The sequence below is a fragment of the Danio aesculapii genome, chromosome 22 (assembly GCF_903798145.1).
Source record: "Danio aesculapii chromosome 22, fDanAes4.1, whole genome shotgun sequence".
Taxonomy (NCBI): Eukaryota; Metazoa; Chordata; class Actinopteri; order Cypriniformes; family Danionidae; genus Danio; species Danio aesculapii.
Genome location: NC_079456.1, coordinates 8,012,702 through 8,031,857, shown reverse-complemented (window position 1 = coordinate 8,031,857; position 19,156 = coordinate 8,012,702). Strand labels below are relative to the sequence as shown.

The 19,156-nt window shown below is 36.5% G+C and overlaps 1 protein-coding gene across 1 annotated transcript; it reads left to right on the top strand.

Annotated features, from left to right (window-relative positions):
- The first annotated feature begins 2,689 nt into the window (after positions 1-2,689).
- Positions 2,690-18,988, top strand: LOC130216612 (uncharacterized). The gene is made up of 4 exons (XM_056448504.1): positions 2,690-2,838; positions 12,793-13,128; positions 16,568-16,903; positions 18,654-18,988. The coding sequence occupies exons 1-4, from the start codon at positions 2,790-2,792 to the stop codon at positions 18,986-18,988; spliced, it is 1,056 nt and encodes a 351-aa protein (XP_056304479.1). The 5' UTR covers positions 2,690-2,789.
- Positions 18,989-19,156: the final 168 nt, after the last annotated feature.

Genomic DNA, 19,156 nt, shown 5'->3' with positions numbered 1-19,156 from the left:
GAGTCAAAGTTATGTTATAATTATACTGTATTTGTCAGCAGTTTCAAGAGCCATCTAAAATGGTGAATCTAAAACCCCAAACGGCCAAAAGTTCACATCAAGAAGGACCACGCTGCTGAGGTCATCTTATGTCAGTTATTGCAAGTATGATGAAAAATGTCATCATTTTTACTGGTAATTTTAGAATGCCTCAACTGTCTCATCCGCAACAGCTTTAGGACTGTATTCTTTTTACTTTCCATGGCAACACATCAAGCTTCAATTCAAAACAGTTGCCAATTTTTCAGTTTGGTTTGAAATTCTGTCAGCTTCACCCCCAGCTGCACAGAAATAACAATCCCACATGTAAGAAATGAGTCTGCCTCGACCCAACTTCCACTCTAAATGGTGAATTGATGCTCATTTCCCAAAAGGGCTGACTTACGAGAGAAAAGAGAAGTCAACAGTTTCTTGTCTCTGCATTACTTGAGGTGACCAAATCTCGATCAAATGGTAACAATTGTAGAATAGGGATGGGTGTGGTGCACAGAGAACCATCTCATCAATGGTGTTGAAACTGCATTAGATTAGGTTAGATTCAACTTTATTGCCATTACACATGTACAAGTACGAGGGGGGTTGGTCAGTGAGAGGCAGGGTTCAAAATGAAGACAGCTCTGGGGAAAAAGCTGTTCCTCAGTCTGCTGGTTTTTGTCCGGGGGAGCCTGAAGCGCCTGCCGGAAGGCAGCAGAGAAAACAGTCTGTGAGCAGGGTGAGAGGTGTCCTTAAGACTACTGCGTGCTTGGTGCAGACAGTGTTTCTTCTGGATGTCCTCTATGGCTGGCAGTGTGGTCCCTGTGATGCGTTGGGCAGTTTTCACCACCCGCTGCAGTGCCTTACGCTCAGCAACAGAGCAGCTTCCATACCAGACTGTGACACAGTTGGTCAGGATGCTTTCTATTGTGCAGCGGTAGAAGTTCACCAAGACGGCTGATGAAAGCTGGTTCTTCTTAAGTTGCCTTAAGAAAAATAGGCGCTGGTGAGCCTTCTTGACCAGGCTGGAGGTGTTGGTGGTCCAGGAAAAGTCCTTTGAGATGTGGGTCCCCAGGAACTTGAAGGATGAGACAGGCTTAACGGCCATCCCATTAATGTGGATGGGATCATGTGAGTCTGTTCGTCCCTTCCTGAAGTCCACAATGAGCTCCTTGGTCTTGCTGGTGTTAAGGAGCAGATTATTGTCAGTGCACCAAGTGGCCAGGTGCTGTATCTCCTCCCTGTAGGCCGTCTCATCATTATTGCTGATTAGACCAATCACTGTGGTGTCATCTGCAAATTTGATGATGGTGTTGGATCTGTTCACAGGCCTACAGTCGATTGTAAAAAGGGAGTAGAGAAAGGGGCTCAGCACACAGCCCTGTGGTACACCAGTGTTAAGTGTGACCATGGTGGAGCAGATATGGCCAGATCTAACATTCTGAGGTCTGTTAGTTAAAAAGTCCATAACCCAGTTGCAGAGAGATGATTAACATAGAGAGATAGAGAGAACAGCTCAACAGCTAAGGAGCAACTTCATTAACATCTAAAGGCAAGTCTAAAGGCAACAAGTAAGAGAGTATAAAGGTTTGAGTTTAAGAATGTTCAGGGTTCATTCTGACTCCAGTGAACCCAAGGTACTGCCGTGTATTTTGAGACTGCTATGCTTAATAAACATTTTCATTGAGTTTTTCTTTGTCATCATTTTTTTCTTACATGTGGGACAATACTGCTCATAGGGTAATTAGCTATACTATTTGGCTAATGTAGATGTTTACTGTACATTTTTGACCATTATCACTGGATTTACAGTACTTTCTATTAATAGAAAACCAATTAAACTAAAGCTGAAGTACTGTGTCTCCTACTTTTTTCCCTTCTCTGTTTTTTAATGAAAAAAATCAAGATCATTACATTAATATGTGTATATCTATGTCGGGCGTACATGTTGGATAACTATTTATTTTGGATGGTGACAGCAAAATTCTCCTACGAGAGTGGTTATAGCGCCTCCCGAAGGAGAATGCGTCAATTCTCATGGCAGTATTTGATAGTTTTTTTATTTTTTATTATTAATTCAGAACATACAGAAAAAACAAATAACCAATCATAGAAACACCTTAATCAACTAGGAAGTCCAAATAGCAGCATCCACAAAAAAAAATAAAAATAAATAAATAAATAAAAAATATATAATTAAATTAAAACAAATAAATAGTATTATTTGATAATTTGGTCATTTATTTCACTGATTTGGCAATTAACCGTCAAACGTCATCAAGGAAACGGTTTGAATTTCCGCTTAGTAAAACAACATTAGTGCTCCATTTGGGACGACACTCTGCTGTTGAATGTGTAAGTATGTAAGTACATGCATGAGTGTACAGTGTGCCATTTCAGACGCAGCTGCAGAAACCGAATATGTTTTTAAAATAGTATGAGCAATAAAAGCTTCAACATTTATCCATAAATGTTGAGTATATAATAAATTTGAAATATTTTAATAGCATTTTGAGCATAACTCAATATCAATTAAAATTTTTTTTTAGATATTTTTGTAGTATGATATTGTTCTCCTGAAGGTGTTTATAAATGTTTATCTTTTACTGGAATAAAACACACACGCACGCACGCACACACAAACCCCAACAACAACAGTAGAGCGGTGGGTGGGGCGTTATCCAGCCGAGTGATTTGAACAGTTGTTAAATAGAAAAGAACGACATCTTTTTAATGGATTATAATCTACATTTATTCTTCAGGAAGCGCATGTGAAAATGAAGTTTCTCGCTATATTCACTTTTCACTGTTGCCTACTCGACTGTGGTGAGACGTTTGGACCTATGTTATTGTTTCTCTTCCTGTTTTCAGACCTTCAACGAGGAAGTGACGCGGTTTGTTTTGAATCGTTTTATAGACGGTTTTATATGTGTTTATCCTCTGTATTTTGCTTGCTGCATGTGTTTTGCACGATCGTAAGACGTTTGTTTGCTACCACTATTCTGGTCACGGTTTATAAAAACAGATAACATGACGCATTTGTCACTTATTTATACAGTGTGTTTGAAACAGCTGATCAAGGCGTAAATGTAATGTAGCAATGTTGTATAAAACCTCACCTAAAGTTAAAATAGACGTTTAAGATTAATATATTAATGAAATTACCTTTAAGTGTATTGCAAGACACTTTTATAATAAAATGAAAATAACACTAGACTAAAAACAGTGGTTTGAAGCGAGTCCTCACAGTAAAAAACAGTATATCTATAAACTGTTATCATGCTTACAACATGACATCTTACGTGTTACTTCTTTTCAGTTTTTGCCCTGGATATGTCAGAGTTCTTGTACTGTGTCGTTTCAGCGTTTGCTTGTTTTAACTGTAAAACAAACTTTACTTTGCTTGTTGAAACTATAAAACGACTCTAGGTGTGTTTGACTTGATGCTCCAGATACGTCGTCACCTTAGAATTATAAGGTTCTATCTGCGTTCTGAATGATTTTGAGATTTTGAGCTTCAAAATTTTTGCAATCCATATAACAAACAATATGTGTGTAACAGTTCTCATTTATACATTAACATGACAGAGACCCTAAAGGTACTCTAAATGTAAATTATCAAAGTTTTACTTACGTTTGCAAATTAGAGTAAAATAACCACGGTAAATGCAGATAGAACCTTCTTATTCTGAAAAGTAATTTTCCACTTGGAATTATAAGGTTCTATCTGGCAGATCATTAATTGAAGCATTACTTTTCAAGAAATACAATCAAAAATATATAAGTTGGTGTTGTAACAATATGTTGATGCTTGAGGAAGTTACATTTGTGCTTTCTATAACATTTATTTATTGTTTTAGGATGAATATTTTACATGTTCAGATTTAACATACTAGGCTGTGCTATAAATATTTTATCCAGTGCAGATGCTAATTTTATGTAATTAATATGGTCATAATTATTAAACTTTATGCTTTATATGAATTATTGAGTTATATTTATTGAATTTTATGCTATATTTATTGAATTATATGCCCCAAGAATAAAATTAATTATTTGCCATTTAAGGCTTAATATTACATTTAAAGACTTAAAAAAAACAGACTATGAGCAAATGAGTTTAATAAACACTGAAAAGTGTTTTACAGACTATATACACCCAAATAAAATATTTCACATTTAATATATAATGTTTTTTAATATTCATTTCTTTTTTAACAGTGTGAAATTTAACATTTAATCTTAATGTCAAACAATGCTTGTAAATCATCACATTTACACACATCTCAATTTGTGTGGTGCGGCATTATTTAGCCGACTCTGATTTTGTATGATTTTTGTGTTTCTTTCTGGTCTTTTGGGGATATTTGTCAATGGAGCAGTCCGGCAAAATGACAAAGAAAGCTGATCCTGATTGGTCCTCGTGCGTGCATTAAAAATGCTGATTGGCTCACAGAAAGAACCTTACAGAGCCAAGCTAGAGTTTTTTCAATTAAATTCACCTTTATTTGTATAGCGCTTTTACAATGTAGATTGTGTCAAAGCAGCTTCACATAGAAGATTATAGTAAATAGGAACAGTGTAGTTCAGTTTGTAGTGTTTAAGTTCAGTTTAGCTCAGTGTGCTTTAAAAATGACTACTGAGAGTCCAAACACTGAAGAGCAAATCCAACGATGCGCAGCTCTACAGATCCCAAACCATGCAAGCCAGTGGCGACAACGGAGAGGGAAAAAAACTTCACTAATTGGCGAAAGTGAAGAATTAAGAAACCTTGAGAGAAACCAGACTCAGTTGGGCACGACCATTAACTTTGTAGATTAGCCGTTTTTGTTTTTTAAATAAAAAGTCTTAAAATGTAAACAACGTATAAAAAAATACATCACATAATGTAAATAAGCTGTCGTTTAATAAGAATATGTGAATAACTCAAATTTGACAAAAATGTCAGCTAGAACCTTATAATTCTAAGGTGACGACGTGTCTTCTGACTTGAGTGTGTGCTGTTTAGTAATTTTGGCACACTTGAGACTTATGTGTTCGAGCTCCCTTAGGGCAACACAGCAGATTCACAAATACCGATCACATACAAATAACGATCACGTGTGTTTCGTTTTGCTCACAAATTGTGTTTTTATAACAGCAAAATCGTATTGAATCATAATGCTATATTGTGGCGTGTTTATCAAAATAAAACTTAAAATAGTATAGTTACATCGACTTAATTTATGCACTTATGACATTTGTCAATATTTATTCAGTGTTTGTTTACTTGTCACAAGCCTGTTTGAGTTTCTCTGTGCTGAACACAAAATAAATTAATCTGAGAGTTGTCTAAAACTTACAACCATTGACTTCCAAATATATACATATATATATATATATATATATATATATATATATATATATATATATATATATATTTTTTTTTTTTTTTTATTTTTTTTTTTTTTTGGTCCATATTCACAGGTTTTTAGTTTTCTTCACAATATGTTGTTTTGTGTTTAACAGCAGAAAGAAACTCATAAGGATTTGGAATCCCTTGAGGGTGATAGGATTTTCATTTGTTTTCTTTTCCTCATCCTTCCAGCAGTAAATGAAGTCCTAAAGTTGCTTAAAACATGCATTTAATCTAGGAGAAAGTACACAGCACTGCACCAGTAAGTTTCCATCAACCTGTTTTCATGCGCATTTTGGAATACTGCATATAAATGCTTAATGGAAATGCCATGATGCACACAACAGGGTTGGATAAACATTTTATCCGATCAGAAAAAAATCCATTGACTACAATAGAGACATTCACAGAATATATTCCAGAATGCGTATTGTGCGTTTGTTTTAATGGATCAATGAGGATACAACCACATTGTAAAATAATCTGAAATGTTTTGGTCATTCAAGGTCCTTCATCAAAGTAAATTGGTATTATTACCTCTAGAACTCTCTTGAGCATCTCATGTTGAACACACCTACAATCATATATATATATTTTTTGTTTTGGTCATGTGCTGCTATGGTCCTGCTTCTACTTTTCCTCGCCTCAACCCGTCATTTGTCCTTTTCTGCTCTGTTGATTGTGCTCACCTGTTCCTCTGTTTGCTCTGCCTGAGATGTCAAGGAAATATTGAAGCGTAAGTAAATTTTAATTTAGTAATACTGGTATATCTAGCCATGTTTGTTTAAAAAAATAGATCCACTTTCACTTTCACTTTTTGCAATACTCAGTGGTTAATGACATTTTCTGCAGTTTTCAATCATGCCAGAATGCATGGGCGTTTGGGCGAAGTCTGTGTATCCTTTTCCAGTCTTGATCTTTTTATTTTTTTTATCTAATTATATTAGTCAGTTAAATGTTGGCTAATGTATTGCAGTTATTAAAAGTTATATGTATTGCACCTTGCCTGTCCTTTTTAACTATTAATTGTTTGTGGTGTTCTGTTTAGTGTGTTCCAGCAGTCTTCAGATTTCGGCCTGGGACTGTTGTCATCTACTCTTTTCTGCAGTGCTGTTCTGGTCCTGCCCGTTTTCGCACTTGTTCTTCACCTTGTCTCGTTGTTTCTGTCTCCAGCCCTTGCCCTTAGCATGTCCAGTTCTCCCACACCCTAGGTGGGACTCTCACTTATGGCCGGGACAGACCAAGCCGACGCCAAACAACTATCAAAAAACGAAACCCAACTGTGTTGCCGCCTCGCGTTGGACTGTGTCTGAACCAAAAAGCTGTATGTGAACACACCAAAGATACAAAAGCCGAGTGAAATGAGAGCCATGTTCTGCACAAGAGGACATGTCTTACTGCTCCACAGGGGGCAGTATCTGTTTTTTCAGTATGCAAAGGGAAACCAAACTTCCGACGCACAGATGAAGTGCAACCAAAGCAAGCAGCATTTAGTACCATTTAGTGTCAGTCACCCTGGAGGGATTCACTTGTGAAAATATGTCTGGTAATCTAATAATCCAAATCATTTGCAAATATTTGAGAAATGTAGAGAAATCACAGCCGACCTTGTTATGATTTTTCTTGGCTTTAATTGTTTACTTGCTACATCACTTCGCTGTCACACTCGTGCTCTGATTCATTGCAGAATAACCAATCAGAGCGCTCGCTTCAACTGACGACTGACACTGAGGAAATCGACTGAGCACCGTCTGAAATCACCTACTACTTGAGTAGGTACCACATTTGAATTAGAATTTACTACACGATCATTAGAAAAGTATGTACGAATGCTAGCATGAATGGATTTTGAAAGTACTACATCCGCCATTTGTTATTATCACATGACCCACTCGTGTCAATTGCGTCGCTTTACTCCCATTCATGAATTTTCTCATAGGGCAACACGTAATATCCATCAGATGCACACTTTAGAATCTCGCCTAAAGTAGTAGATAATTTTGTAAATATCTGTTTTTCCAATACTAAGAATTCAGTCATCCTACTTGACTCACATACTGTTTTGAGCAAACCATATAGTACGCTAAGTACTGAATGTAATACGGAAGTATGCGATTTTGGGCGCAGCTTGATTCTATATGCTAAGTCAAGCCAAATGAGCTCGGATAATAACCCAATGAGAGGCGACGTGTGGAACACAGCAAACCAACTAGCCTGACCTATGGACCGATGAAGGCCAATGGCTGGCCGTCAGCTTGGTGTGTCCTGTCCCTTACACCTTTGCATGTCTTTGTTAACTGTCACCTAGCGTCTCTCCTGTCATGTCATTATCTAATTCAATAAAGATGATTTCATGCTGTCTTTGTACACTCTCTGACAAAATAACCTAAAAAGCATAGGTGTTTACAGTGTATCCACAAAACAAAATAACCAAATTTGCAATTTGTTTGTCTTTAGGGAAATGTAAATATTTTTATCTGATCTTTAAACACAGACACACTATACTAAAATCTCAATAAGAGTCACTGGTAAACTGCACAGCTAAATCCACCCAAATGTTTACCAAGAAGAATTTATGAGTATATGTAAAGGGTCAATAAATATGTAATGTGTGCATATATATAAATAATAAAAAAGGGACCCCCCCTACAAAAGTTTAGGTGATTAAATGGATGTATTTTGAATACATTAACTATAATGTATTGTTGGGCTAATTCCAAAGTTATTTTTTGTATATCCTGTAGAGGGCGCTTAATGCATAAAATACGTTGAACAGAGCAGCTTGGGTCAGAGTTCGTATTGATTTGTTTCTTTACTTCTCTGCAGGTTAAAGAAATATGGTTTGTAGAAACACTTGAAATGATGTTAAATGGGTCAGGATGGTTTCGTTACACACGTGAATGCATATTTAAGCAGTCTGGTGCGATTAATTAGTTTTTTTTTTGTGTGATTTTAGTGAACTAGCAATTAACTTGTGTAATCTGTTAACTAATGTGCAAAGAAACATTGCAGTGTAAGCAAGCATGTACACAAAATGAGTTCATTAGGGTGTTTGAAGTGTTTAAAATGTGAGTAATTGTAATTATAGGAAGAAATCGTCGTAAGACAAATGGATGTTAAAAGTAGCAGCGTTGAGCCAAAATGGCGACAACAGTATGTGAGTTAGAGCCAAAATGGTGGCGTCCATGTGAAACAACGTGAAACAAAAAGGCAGACTAGTTTAAAGAAATATTAGCAGTTTGTTTCATGTTTTTGCTGTTATATAAATATTCATGTTTTGTCATAATCTGTATATATGTGAACTAAATGTTTGAGTTAAAGAAGGAAGCATTTGTAAGAGTAATGTGATTGTTTATAATTATACAGTATTTAAAATGCCTGATAAAATGAACAGTACATATGCCATCAGATCACAAAAATACAAGAACTTTATTGTATAGATGGACATTCCAGTTACATAGAAGTTAAGTTATACATTTCACTTACCCGTTTGGGTCTCTTCAGCCTGAGGCGGGTAACATATACGATGCAATCTACAAACTTATGTACCAGTGTATACAGATGATTCAAAGTCAGATGGACGGGTATCTGCAGTAGTGATTTTTTCAGAGTGTTTCAGAAAGAGTATTCTCAGACAAAGCTCAATATTCACAGCTGAAGCTTGTGCACTGTTTTTAGCTCAGGAACAAATAGAAAAAGAACAGCAATGCCAGTTTTTAATATGCACAGATTCTATGTCCTGCTTACAAGCACTTGAATCTATGAAAACTGATCATCCTATGATTTTGAACAATAAAAAGTGGACCTTTTAAAGACTAAAGACTTTAATAATATTTTATGCAGGATATCTGGTCATATGGGATTCATTGGAAACAAACGTGCAGATAAAGCAGCTAAGGAAGCCCTACAGTTGAAGAAAACAGAATGTAAAATCCCTGTGTCTGATGTTAAACCTGTTTTAAATCTGTATGTTAATGAGAAATTGCAAAAGGAATAGGATGAATATAGCAATAACAAATTGTATGAAGTTAATCCATTTGTAAACGAAAGAAATAATTACAGTTTTGAAAATAGACATGACCGCACATACGAGATGTAGAATCGGACACTCAAGACTAACACATGGATATTTATCGAAAGGGGAAGAAAAACCTATTTGTGACTTGTGTAGGAATATTTTGACGAAAAAACATTTTAATAGAATGTGTATTTTTAAATGATGTTAGAACGCTTTTATTCGGGAAATATTTTAAGGGAAATGTTTGAAAAGGAGCCTTCTGGAGCAATTTTAGAATATTTATCTTTAATCAAACTAATTTAATATGACTCTTTCCCGTGTTGTTGCTATGTGTGCGTTTTTTTGTTGTTTTTACAATGTATCAAACATACGTTTTTATTAAGAAACTAATATGATTATATGATTATATATTGTATATTTGGTAAATGTTTTTTGCCATGAATATAGCCAATGCTGCTGATATGGCATTAAAGCTGAATTTTCAACATCAAAAGTGAACAAAGCAGAGATAAATGTCCCATAATGCAATTCATAACCATTAATAAACAGAAAAATCTGTTATTGAATATTTTTACAGTCTGTAGATGTGTGTGAGTGGCGCTGCCCAAGTAAAAACGCTGCTGTGCTTACTCTCAGAAATAAAGATACATAAGCTGCACTGGGGCAGTATCTTTTGGAAAGGTATGTGTACCAAACAGTGTCACAATTGTAACTTAAAGGTACATATCAGTGCCCAAAATGTACCGCTCATGGTACAATAAAGTACAAATGTGTATCTTTTAAGGTACTTTTTCAAAAAGGTACTTCCACAGTGACAATGTATGGACATTTGTCTGTGAGAGCTTTTTACATAATAATAGGTAAAATATGGACAAACATTTGAAAAAATGCTCTATTAAATGTATAGCCTAATGTTGAGTTTGCACATATTTAAGCAGATTTGGGTTGAAGCATAGCATTTTTATAGTGGATTCTATAACAACTGTTTTATACTAAGGAAAAAGAAATATTTATATCACAGGTGGTTTACATGCTCTAAAAATGTTGGGCTAACTGCAAGTTTCTTTTATTTGACCCAGCGTTTTTTAGTGTAAAATGTGGACCTCTTATGTAAAAAAAAAAAAAAAAAAAAAAGACCTCATTCAATGACCTCATGTTTAACTCATCTGGGGAATATTCCTGTTTTTTTTATATTGGTTTCTTTATCGCAGTATATCAGTTTTTATTTTATACAATACTGATTCAGAAAAGGGGAAAGTATGGAAATGCAATTTAAAAAGAAAGTAATGATTTCTAAATTAACTGTGTATTTTTATTGTTTTGGTTTTCAAAATAAACGTGCATTTCAACTTTGGTTCTTTGGCAACACATTTTTTAAAAAGGTGGAACTGTAAAGCGTTTACTACTTAGTAATGTTGCCATTCCTTTTCACAACACTTAAAAGACGTTTAGGGACTGAAGAAACCAAGTGATGAAGTGTTTCAAGTGTAATTCTGTTCCATTCTTCCTGCTAACAAGTCTTGAGGTGGGCAACAGTACAGGGTCTTCGATGTCACATTTTGCGCTTCAAAATGCGCAACATCCTTTATCAGAGACAGTTTGGGACTGCAGACAGGCCAGTCAACCAGTATCCTCTTCCTCCGCTGCCAGGACTTTGTAATGTGTGCAGATTGTGATTTTGCATTGTTTTGCTGAAATATGCATGAGTGTCTCTGGAAAAGAAGGCAGCATATTGTGCTCCAAAATCTCTGTGTACTGTTCAGCATTAATGGTGTCATCACAAAAGTGTAAGTTACCTTAGCCAAGGACGCTGGCACAACCCAAAACCATGACAGACTGGCTTTTGGGCTTGTTGCTGGTAACAGTCTAGATGATCCTTATCTTCTGGTCCAGAACACACGGCGTCCATTTCTCCCCAAAAATACCTGAAATACTGATTCATCTGACCAGACACATTTCAACTGTGTGATGGTCCATCCCAGATGCCTTTAAGCCCAGAGAAGTAGACGGCGCTTCTGGACACTGTTAACATAGGGATTCCTTTTTGCACAGTACAGTTTTAACTGCCATTTGTGGCATTTTTTTTTACATTTTAACTATGTATTGACAAAGGTTTGCCAAAGTAGTCCTGAGCCAATGTTGTGATATCGCCCATAGATGAATGCGGATTCTTGATGCAGTGCCGCCTGAGGGATTGGTGATCACAGTTGTTCAGCTTAGGCTTGCGCCCTTGTTCTTTAAGCACTAAAATTCCTCCAGATTCCTTGAATCTTTTAGTGATGTTTTGCACTGTTGTAGTTAAAATATCCAAGCATCTTCCTCTCTTTCTTGTGGAACATTGTATTTAAACATTTTAATAATTTACTCACATATTTATTGGCAAACTGGCGATCTTCGGCCCATCTTTGCTCCTAAAGGACTTGACCTTTCTTGGATGCTGCTTTTGTACAAAACCATAATTACAATTACCCATTAACATTGGCAACTTCTAATCACATTAAACAATTTACCTGATTACTAGCCCTAAACTGCTCCTGTCACAACTTTTTTTGGAATGTGTTTCAGGTCTGAATGACAGGAAAGAATGTATATTTACAAATGAAATGAAGCTGACTAGAAACACATGAAAATATTTTGTGTTCATATTAAAATACAAGTCAAAAGTAAAAAAAAAAAAGTGTTTTTCCATACTGTCTCATTTTTTTCTGATTTGGGGTTGTACTGTATAAAGTGCAGCCCTAAATCAGTCACTCATGATTCATTTATTGTTCAGATACGCCAGAGACGCTAAAAAACAAAGCAAAAAACAAAGAATGTGCAGAAACTGGTGGATTTTCCTATAGATCAGTGGATATTTTAAGTTCTTGCCAAACAAGAGACTCAAAAAGAACTACAACACTGTAACGCCCGAAAAGTTAAGTCAACTCAAGGCGTTTGAGGAAACCGGTTGCAGAAAACCATTTCAGTTCAAAAACTAATCCTAATGAGTACTGTGAAATTAAAGAAATTGTATTAATTGTGTAAATTTAGCATTAGCATTGTCTTGTGGATTTGTGAACATCTCTGTGACAGGTTATTCAGGGCAATACTACTAATAAAATAAATTAGGATTGATTCCTTATTAAATAATGAATGTTTAACATGTTCGGAGAGGGGTTTGCAAATTTTGTCATACATGTTCCTAATTATGATCATCCGTTCATCACTCACGAATTTCGTCACATGTGAATCAGTGATGTTCTTCTGCTTTTTTTGTGTGTATTTATTTCTCTACCTTTAATCTGGATGGTCTGGAGAAAGTGATATTCACAGCTCTTCCATGTTGTATAATTCAGTTTGGCTTATAAATAACTTCATTTTTTTCCAGGTGTCACTGGTGTTTGTATGGATGGACAGTCCGTGTCAGTGCCGGAGGGAGAATCACTCTATCTAGACACCAATGTTAAAGTAAACCAACAGCAAAGGATCAGATGGAGTTTCAGCGATGTCCACATTGCTGAAATCACTGGAGACCTCAGTTTTAACTGTACAGGTGTTCAGTGCGAAGGTGGTGATGGTAAATTCAGAAACAGACTGAAGCTGGACAGTCAGACCGGATCTCTGACCATCAAAGACAGCAAAATCGCAGACACGGGAGTTTATAAACTGCAGATCAACAACGAAAGCAGACAAACTGAAAAAATCTTCATTGTTACTGTAATTGGTGAGTCATTTAAATTAATTTATACTACCAGGCTGTTGAATACTTGATTCAGATTGGCTGATGAACATTTTAAGGTGTGCAGTTAGTTTCAGATAAACGGACCACTGAAGTAGTTCCGGCAGGTTTTAAGCGCTTTAGAGTTTCATATCACTACACTGAATGATTTCACTTATTTCACAGTCAAAAATCGCATCAAAACACAACAGAAGCTCACTATAACACGAGCCTACACTAGCTAAAAGTATTTGAAATACAGAATCGGTAAATCATGGGTCTCAAACTCAATTCCCGGAGGGCCGCAGCTCTGCACAGTTGATCTAACTAATCAAGGTGTTCAAGACTCTTTTGAACACCTTCATTAGTTGGATCAGCTGTGTTTGATAAGGGTTGGAGAAAACGGTGCAGAGCTGCGGCACTCTAGGAACTGAGTTTGAGATCCATGCTGTAAATGATAAGTGAGTTCTTATTATTCATTATATTACTATCCGGTTGTTAAGTCGTGATGTATTGATGACGTATGGAATACTGTTTCCGGGTCCAAGCTGCTACTCATTTCAATAGAGAAAATAATCGTTTATGACCACTTTTTAGTCATATCACACATTAAAGTGAATTTTATTTGAAATCATAGTGTACACAACAATCTCTGGACTTGCTGGATCACAAATACCAAAGTTTTAACAATTTATTACAAATGTATCACTTTCTGGCCATCGGATATTCGGCATGGATATATATATATATATATATATATATTGCGATCGTGATTTTTGAAAGTATTACATCGCTTTGTAAACGTTTATTATTACTATTTGATGAGTCTCTCCATGCAGTTTGATAGAGCGCTTGGACCGGGAAGCCGATTCGCGTGATGTCACACTTAAGAAGTGAATTCATCATACTGCAAGAAGTACAAAAATATTCAAAAAGGGGGCAACACTAAAGCTCCAAAAAATAATTTATTAACTTAAAAAGCTATCATAAAGCATGTGTGATATTTCATGTGCATCTGCTCTTCATCATACTGCAGGAAATGTTTTTTTTGTTTTTTTACAATGGTGTACAAACTAAAAAAATCTGTTTAAATATAATGTGAGTGAATTTGGATAAACCCTTAAACATTTGTAATACAACCTCAAATCAGAAAAAGTTGGGACAGTATTAAAAACGTGACTTTTTTTTTTTTTTTTTAAATAAACACATTCCAATTTAGCTTGCAACACATTTAAAAAAAAAAAAGTTGGCACATGTGGAGTTTAGAGCTAGTAATCAGGTAAATTGTTTAAATAATTATGTGATTTGAAACAGGTGATTGTAATAAGGATTTGGTACAAAAGCAGTATCCAAGAAAGGTCTAGTTCTTAGATAGCAAAGATGGGACAAGAATCGCCAGATTGAAAACAAATACATGACAAAATTATTGAAATGTTTAAAAACATTGTTCCTCAAAAAAAGATAGGAAGACTTTTAGATATGTCACATTCAACGGTGCATACATCATTAAAAGATTCAAGGATTCTGGAGGAATTTTAGTGCGTAAAGAATGAGGGCCCAAGTCTAAGCTGAACAGCCATGATCTCTGATCCCTCAGCCAGCACTGTATCAAGAATCCTCATTTATCTAAAAGCGATATCATCACATGGGCTTCGGACTTTTTTAAACCTTTGTCAAGTACCACAATACATAGTTACATCCACAAATGCCAGTAAAAACTGGACTGTACGAAAAGGAAGCCCTATGTTAACTGTGTCCAGAAGCGCTGTCTACTTCTATGGGCTTGGAGGCATGGGACCATCACACAGTGGAAACGCATACCGTGGTCAGCATTTTAGGTATTTTTTAGGAGAAATGGATGCCGTTTGCTCCGGACCAAAGATAAAAGGGTCATTCAGACTGTTACCAGCAACAAGTCCAAAAGCCAGGGTCTGTCATGGTGTTGGGTTGTGCAGTGCCCTTGACAAATGTAACTTGCACTTCTCCGATGGCATCAATAATGCTGAACAGTACATAGAGATCTTGGAGCACGATGTGCTGCCTTCTTTTCTAGGGGAACCCATGCATATTTCAACAAGACATTGCAAAACCACATTCTACACACATTACAAAGTTCTGGCTGTGGAAGAAGAGGATACAGGTACTTGACTGGCCTGCCTGCAGTCCCAACGTGTCTCTAATTGAGAATGTGTGGCACATTTTAAAGTGTAAAATACGATAATTAAGAACTGTTGCCACAAACACTTGTTTGCAGAAGGAATGGGTCAAAATTACATCAGAATCACTTGGTTTTCACTCCCTAAACGTCTTTTAAGTGTTTTAAAATGGCAACATTACAAAGTGATAAATGCTTTACTGTTCCAACTTTTTAAAAAAAGTATTGCAGGAACCAAAATTGGAATGCGTGTTTATTTTGAAAATAAATAAATGAATAAAATAATAAAAATCACGAGGAACACATTAAATAATGTTTTTTTTTTGTCTACTTTTTTTCATTACTTTATACTGTCCCAACCTTCTTTTTATTTGGAGTTGTAATTGTAATTTATTTATACAGGAAATTGTATGACATGACATGGTGGAATCATTCATTTTATCAGTATTAAGTAATATTTTAATAAAGTGTATGGTGCTCATTCATTTAAGTGAAGTTAATTTATAAACAAATTTCGAGAGGATCACGTGCTTATGATTGTTCACAGCTGTTCCAGTATTAGCTCATGACTAATTATCCTATCAGACGATTCTTAATTCACTATAAATAATCAGAGTTTTCTCATCTCATTATCTTCGTCTCGAAGAACCCCCCAACCCCCCCCCCCCCCCCCCACCCCCCCCCCCCCCCCCCCCAACCGTACTTTCCCTCTTTTCAAACGGGCGACACGGTGGCCAGTGATTAGCACTGTTGCCCCACAGCAAGAATGCCCCTGGTTTAAAATCCCTTCCAAACCAGGCGACATTTCTATGCAGAATTTTGTTCGTTCTCCCCGTTCTCGTGTGGGTTTTCCCCGGGTCCTCCGGTTTCCTCCCACAGTTCAAAAACAAGCATCCTAAACAATTCATCCAAAATATTTTTAGCCAAGGTCTGAGTACACCTGAGCATCCACATCTGACACTTAGCTACAATAAGCAAGGGCGAAGTCATCGAGATCTACCCCAGCTCAAACTCCCCTCTCACGCTGCAATGGGAGGGAGCCCAGGGCTCGAGGATCTTATAAGCTCAGGACTCTCTCCCGGGACAGCATGCCAAACAAGCTTTATTATCAATCATAAGCTAAGTGTGAACTCTTGAAGATCATTATGTTTGTCTGATGAGTGATAATCAATGTTGGTTTGATTGTCAATCCAGGTATTTTTCTCTTCAGTCTTCATGATGTGTAGAGTGTAAATGATCACTTGTCTGTTGTGAAGTTTTCTTTGGCTTCTAATTGACTTTATTTTCCAGGTTTTTTCCATTTTGGTTCACATGGAGAACCTGTGTTTGTAATGAAGGGTGATTCAGTCACTCTACACTCTGGTGTTAAAACAAACCAGCAAGATAAGATCAGGTGGTATTTTAACAACACACGCATCGCTCAAATCACTGGAGATTTCACTGAAATCTGCACAGATGTTCAGTGTAATGAAGGCAATGAGAGATTCAGAAACCGACTGATGCTGGATCACCAGACTGGAAATCTGACCATCAAGAACATCACAAACACACACTCTGGAGTTTTTCGTCTTCGGATCATCAGCAACGACAGCATCAGAGAAATGATCTTCATTGTTGCTGTATTTGGTAAGTCATTTAGTGATTTTTTGTGTGTGTGTGTGTGTGACGTTCCAGCCTGATCTCACAAGGAAACATAAGTATTTTACGTTTTGTCAGTTTAGTGGCTAATTCGTATGAAAGTTGAGTCGTACGAAAACGTATGGTTTTAAACAGGAGGCGTGGCACCTAACCCCACCCCAAAACCCAAACGTCATTGGGTGATGAGGAAATCAAACTAAATTGAATGAATTAGATCTTACGAATTTATACAACTTAGCCACTAAATCAAAAAGTTACGAATTGCTGTCAGATTTGCGTTGGACATTCAGAGTGTGTATTCATATAGAGTATATATAAAAAAAAAAACACTCAAAGCAATTACTTTTAAAGGGTCATGAAACATCCCTGTGTCAGGAGGGTGTTTTTACACCTCTAGTTTGAAAAAGTCAGGAAAGTGGGTGAGTCCAGCTTTGTTTAGGTGGGAGTGTCCAGCAGCGAAGGAGGGAAGGGTTTGTATGAAGAGGGGAGTTTCAGTACATGCATAAAAATTACATGCATGAGTGGCAAATTCGAATTTCACTATTTCCAGATTCGAAAAGTTCTCTGGTAATGTTTATTTTTTGTCGCGTGTTAGCAGACCACTGTAATCCTTTATTTTTTGTCGCGTGTTAGCAGACCACTGTAATCCAACTGCTTTGTTTTGGCACATTCAAAAACACTGACAACCCATGTCTCCAAACAATTCTTCTTCTTCTTTCACTTGTCTTAATTGCAGTTAGCAACACAACATGGCGTCTCAATAAACACAACAGGTTGTCTTCGAAATTATATCTTAATGAAGTTGCACCTCATTCATAATATCGTGCGCTTATTGGTTCGACCAAGTCTTTCTCATGAATTAATGAACAGATATACTGAAAACTCAATAAAGTCACTTTGTACCAAACGCTGCATACATCCAGTATCCACGCTGGAATTTACACAATGATCTCATCGCTGTGACGCAGCTTCAAAATTTGAAATATATGTGTCCTAATAGTGTTTTAGCAACGTGGGACATGACTGTCAACATCTCAAAAATGCTTTTTGGTATTTCGTGACCCTTTAAAATAGAACTTATTTGATTTTTGTGTAAAGAATTGTAGTGGGTGGGTTGTCAAATTATTAGAAAATAATGCACACCTGAAGTGGTGGTACACAATTGTGTGTAATATGCAGATGTCTTCATGATTTTCTAATAATTTAATGGAGCAGAGTCCATTATTCCACTTACTGTATACTATGGTTCCTACACCTAAAGACACTGTTCAGATGTTGTATTTTGGACATTTGTCAGGTTTTTGTCCTCAGACTGCTCCTGTGTGTAGCACTAGTTTCTTACACATCTCATCCAAAGCCTTCTGTTTTGATGTGTTTTTTGAATGTTGTAGTAGCTGTGAAATCATTCAGTGTAGTGATGTAGAGCTGTAATAGGTTCAAAACCTGCCGGATCTACTTTAGCTGTGCATTAGAACAGTGGTCTCAAACTCAATTCCTGGAGGGCCACAGCTCTGCACTGTTTAGCTCCAACCACCTCCAGCTCACACCTGCTTAATAGTCACTAGTAGTCTTGAACAGCTTGATTAATTGGATCAACTGTGTTTGATTAGGGTTGAAGGAAAACTGTGCGGCCCTGCAGGAATCCAGTTTCAGATCTATAACGTAGAATGTTTATCGGCCAATCAGAATCAAGCATTTGACTGTGATAACATTAATTGAATGTTGTTTTATTTTTCAGACATTCCTGGTGTGGAAATGAAGAAAAAATTAGTAAAGGAAGGTGAATCTGTCACTTTAGAGGCTTGTTTAGTAAACAGTCAAAACTATGTGACGACGCTGTATTTTAATGACACACTCATCACTGAAATGACCAATAAGACCTGTTCAGGTGAACAGTGTGTAGATGTAGATAAGAGATTCAGAGGCCGACTGAATCTGGATCATCAGACTGGATCTCTGACCATCACAGACAGCAGGAACACAGACTCTGGAGATTATAAACTACTGGTCAACAGCAGCACATTCAGCCTCATGAAGATATTCAGTGTTAAAGTCGCTGGTGAGTATCATTGAATCCTTTAGTCATTTAATGCACCTTCCTTTGAATAAAAAAACAGTATAAAATGTGCAACTTTCGGGTCTAGAACAATATTTAGTAGTTGGAAACACGGCTCTTCATGAAAAATCTATCATGACATCATTTATGAAATACATCAGTTTGAGACAATATGACCAAAGTTG